The following is a 5,000-nucleotide window of genomic DNA, read 5'->3' as shown; positions in this document are numbered from 1 at the left end:
AATTCAATCAAAATAAATATGTTAAAAAGATTTTTTTTTTTAATTCAATCAAAATAAATATGTTAAAAAGATTTTTTTTTTTTTAATCCAATCAAAATAAATATGTTAAAAAGATTTTTTTTTTTTAATTCAATCAAAATAAATATGTTAAAAAGATTTTTTTTTTTAATTCAATCAAAATAAATATGTTAAAAAGATTTTTTTTTTTTAATCCAATCAAAATAAATGTTAAAAAGATTTTTTTTTTTTAATCCAATCAAAATAAATATGTTAAAAAGATTTTTTTTTTTTAATTCAATCAAAATAAATATGTTAAAAAGATTTTTTTTTTTAATCCAATCAAAATAAATGTTAAAAAGATTTTTTTTTTTTAATTCAATCAAAATAAATATGTTAAAAAGATTTTTTTTTTTAATTCAATCAAAATAAATATGTTAAAAAGATTTTTTTTTTAATCCAATCAAAATAAATGTTAAAAAGATTTTTTTTTTTTTAATTCAATCAAAATAAATATGTTAAAAAGATTTTTTTTTTAATTCAATCAAAATTAATGTTAAAAAGATTTTTTTTTTTTTTTAATTCAATCAAAATAAATATGTTAAAAAGATTTTTTTTTTAATTCAATCAAAATAAATGTTAAAAAGATTTTTTTTTTTTTTAATTCAATCAAAATAAATATGTTAAAAAGATTTTTTTTTTTTTAATTCAATCAAAATAAATATGTTAAAAAGATTTTTTTTTTAATTCAATCAAAATAAATGTTAAAAAGATTTTTTTTTAATCCAATCAAAATAAATATGTTAAAAAGATTTTTTTTTTTTAATTCAATCAAAATAAATATGTTAAAAAGATTTTTTTTTTTTAATTCAATCAAAATAAATATGTTAAAAAGATTTTTTTTTTTTTTAATTCAATCAAAATAAATATGTTAAAAAGATTTTTTTTTTAATTCAATCAAAATAAATGTTAAAAAGATTTTTTTTTTTTAATCCAATCAAAATAAATATGTTAAAAAGATTTTTTTTTTTTAATCCAATCAAAATAAATGTTAAAAAGATTTTTTTTTTAATCCAATCAAAATAAATATGTTAAAAAGATTTTTTTTTTAATCCAATCAAAATAAATGTTAAAAAGATTTTTTTTTTTTTAATCCAATCAAAATAAATGTTAAAAAGATTTTTTTTTTTAATTCAATCAAAATAAATATGTTAAAAAGATTTTTTTTTTTTAATTCAATCAAAATAAATATGTTAAAAAGATTTTTTTTTTAATTCAATCAAAATAAATATGTTAAAAAGATTTTTTTTTTTTAATCCAATCAAAATAAATATGTTAAAAAGATTTTTTTTTTTAATTCAATCAAAATAAATATGTTAAAAAGATTTTTTTTTTTAATCCAATCAAAATAAATATGTTAAAAAGATTTTTTTTTTTTAATTCAATCAAAATAAATATGTTAAAAAGATTTTTTTTTTTTAATTCAATCAAAATAAATGTTAAAAAGATTTTTTTTTTTAATTCAATCAAAATAAATATGTTAAAAAGATTTTTTTTTTTAATTCAATCAAAATAAATATGTTAAAAAGATTTTTTTTAATTCAATCAAAATAAATATGTTAAAAAGATTTTTTTTTTTAATCCAATCAAAATAAATATGTTAAAAAGATTTTTTTTTTTTAATTCAATCAAAATAAATTTGTTTCAGAATTAAAAAAAATACAGTCAATACAATCTAAAAAGTATAAAAGTATTTCAAAAATATATATAAAAGTATTTTAAAATTAAAAAAATTTAATTAAATTCTAAAAGGAAAAAAAAAATCGTGTTTATGTAAGAATTAAAAAATTCAATGAAAATAAATTTGTTTAAGAATGAAAAAAAGGCTGTCAAAATAAAATCTAAAAAAATATAAATGGATTAAAAAATACATAAAAGTAATTAAAAAATGTAATTAAAATAAATTCTAAAAATATTAAAAGGATTTAAAAAAATTGTTGAAGAATTAAAAAAAAAAAAAACAAAAAAAAAACAAACTCAATCAAAATAAGTTCTGAGAATTTTTAGTTCATCTTTTTTTTAATGGCTTACACTTTCTGCAAAATGAAAAAAATTAAGTTTAAAACTTTTTACATATTAAAATTATATTAATGAAACTAATTAAACAACACAATCACTGGTTCTCGTTAGATCACCGAAGTTAAGCAACGTCGAGTCTGGTCAGTACCAGATGGGTGACCATTTAGAAATACTAGACACTACACATAGGACGTTGACACCTACCTGCAGAAACTATAAAAACCTAACCGTCTGACCGAAATATAAAAGCGATTGGGAATTGCTTGTGAATTTATTATTTCCCCTCACATTTGTCTTGAAGGAAATCTGGCTAACTCACATAGTGCGAATGTTATGCCATTTGGTATAATCCTTATGTGTTCGTTAATGGGTTATGAAATCGAGGTTTGATTCTTGGTCAAGTTATAACCCAAGACACTAAAAAAGGTACTTGCAAAATGTAACTAACATTCTGCATTAGAGGGTGAGGATCAAGGTTTATGTGGAGCAATCCTGAGAAAGGAGTAGCGCTCTCCCCTACATCTCAAAATAATAGGCAAGACTTTTTTTTTTTTTTTTTTTTTTACATGGAAGTCAAGGTCCGAAGGCCACTCGGAGGTAAGGGTTATTGCGTGTACAGTAATCAATGGGACAATATCGTAGTAATTGTTAGTAATGGAGATTTGATAAAGTGTCTTACTTAAGGGGTCGGTTTATCAGGAATTTGTTTATGTTGGACTTTAAGACATCCAAGTTGTAGTCTGGTGGGTAACAGGCAAACGGAACAGAGTTCCACAAGCGTGCACTTCTAAGAATTGCTTGATCAGGATATATATGCGACTGGAGACTGCAGAGGAAGCTAGTTTAATTTGCCGCCAGTGAATGTTCTTAGCATACATATGTACAAACATGATAAAAATTAAAAAAAAAAAAATTTTTTAATTTAATGTCATTAATAATTGATTTCACCTGATGAAAAATAAAAATCTTTTACATATTCATATTATGTTTGTGAAATTGAATATATCGAGTTAGTGTTGGGTTAGGTTTAAATAAGGTTTAGCATAACTCACCCCTTTTTTGTAAATGAGGTTATTGTTAAGTTTATGGTTAGCACAAACTCACATTTTCTTTGTAAATGAGGTTATTGTTAAGTTTATGGTTAGCACAAACTCACATTTTTTTTGTAAATGAGGTTAGAGTTTAGTCTAAGATATAAACTCAAGGCGTTTGTATAAATTTGTATAAATTTGGTTAGCATAGGGGTTGGTTTAGGATTAGAGAGTTTAAACTCATTCCGTTTGTGTGGTTCAAGGTATAAACTAAGCTCATTTTTGGAGATCGCTTAGACTTAGGGTTGGATTTAGATTAGAGTATAACCTCGTTCTGTTTGTGTAGATCAGTTTAGCATTAGGATTGGGTTATGGTTATGATATAACCTCATCCTGTTTCTAATGGCCTGGTTAGTGTTAGGTCTGGGTTAAATTTAGGGCAGAACCTCAAACCTGTTGTGAAATCAATCATCCTAAGGTAGATACAAAGCCAACATAATAACATTTACTACATGTCACCTTTTTGAAAAGCATAACATTAAAAAGTTTGTAACCAACAGCTAAAATATGTGCGGGTGTAATCACGTTAATACACCGGTTACCGTTGTGCCTAGTCAGTGCCAAGCTTTTGACAAGCCTTTAGGTCTGACCTTTACTCCTGATCTGAGATGGCACATGTACATCAAATCCATTGCCAAGGCTGCTGGAAAAATGGTGGGATCATTCTACCACTCCACTACTGATGCAATTCTCTAAGAGTCAGGTACGTCCAAGGATGGAGTATTGTTGCCACATCTGGGCAGGAACTCCTAGAAGCATCTTATCCTGCCTTGACAGAATTCAAAATAAACTTCATAACCTACTCGGATATGCCCTTTTCTCTTCCCTGCAACCTCTTTCCCCACAGAAGAGACGTTGCAAAATATTTTTCAAAAGTGTCTTAACCTTATCTTAATATTACTATCTTATATTCTTTTGCAATAGTTTCACTCACCGACGCATCCAGCCGAGATGTTAAACTTGTTCTCCTGGCAGCGATCGCATCTGTCTCCCCTCGTGGTGAGTCGGCAATTGCACTTGCCATCATCATCACAGTCCAGATTCAGAGAACCAAGGGGATCGCATTGACAGCCTGAAAAAAAATAAAAATAAATAAATAAATAAAAAAGATGAAAAAAAAAATAAATAAAAGTAAAATTTACTAAATATTTAATTATTTAAATATTAAAAAAAACATTTAAAGAAATAGAACAGTGTATTTTATGTAAGGGCTGTTCCAAAAGTAATGTAACCATTTTTTAACTAAGAAACAAACAAAAAAAAAAGTTGAAAAGCTATGAAGACAGAAGTGGCACAATTAAAACGAGCGACCTTTTGTGTGCTATAATTCATTTTTCTACAATCGTTATCCCCATTCTCAATGCACTTTTTCCAGCGATGGTGGTGGTGGTGACTGTATCTGTGCATCTGTTGCCACTCTGAAGTCGACGAACCCATCTAACTGTGCTAACATCAACGCCGTTGGCTACGTAAATGTTCAACTGGCGCCGGTGAATGTTGATCAGTTCAATTTTTTTCTGCATAGAGGAATTCAATGAGGTATCTGTGCTTCTGATGCATGTCCATGACAGGGGCTGCTTTCTTAGTCTCACACCATCAATATCTGCAACTGAGAGATTAAACTTTCAGGTCATGAATGCATAAATTCAGTCATAATACAATTTGCCATCCTCTCTGATCAATTCGGACAGTTAAAAAAAAAAAAAAAAAAAAAAAAAAATGGAGGCATTACTTTAGGAAAACACCTCGTGTAGATCTTTAAAATAAATAATTATTTACTTTTAAAGATATGTAGTAAACTTTTATCTTGGTTAAAAGAAATTGCTTGAAAAA

General features: G+C 25.3%; 1 protein-coding gene across 1 annotated transcript in view; it reads right to left on the bottom strand.

Annotated features, from left to right (window-relative positions):
- The window catches only part of LOC145268713 (laminin subunit gamma-1-like), a 283,372-nt gene that overhangs the window by 40,374 nt on the left and 237,998 nt on the right, over positions 1–5,000 (bottom strand). The window contains exon 17 of the mRNA XM_080124256.1: positions 4,102–4,239. Within this exon, the coding sequence (XP_079980382.1) occupies positions 4,102–4,239 (138 nt within the window). The remainder of the gene's footprint in view (positions 1–4,101; positions 4,240–5,000) is intronic.

This window comes from Euprymna scolopes, chromosome 44 (assembly GCF_053919585.1).
Source record: "Euprymna scolopes isolate OS-2025 chromosome 44, ASM5391958v1, whole genome shotgun sequence".
Classification (NCBI taxonomy): domain Eukaryota; kingdom Metazoa; phylum Mollusca; class Cephalopoda; order Sepiida; family Sepiolidae; genus Euprymna; species Euprymna scolopes.
This window is presented reverse-complemented; position numbering and strand designations above follow the sequence as displayed.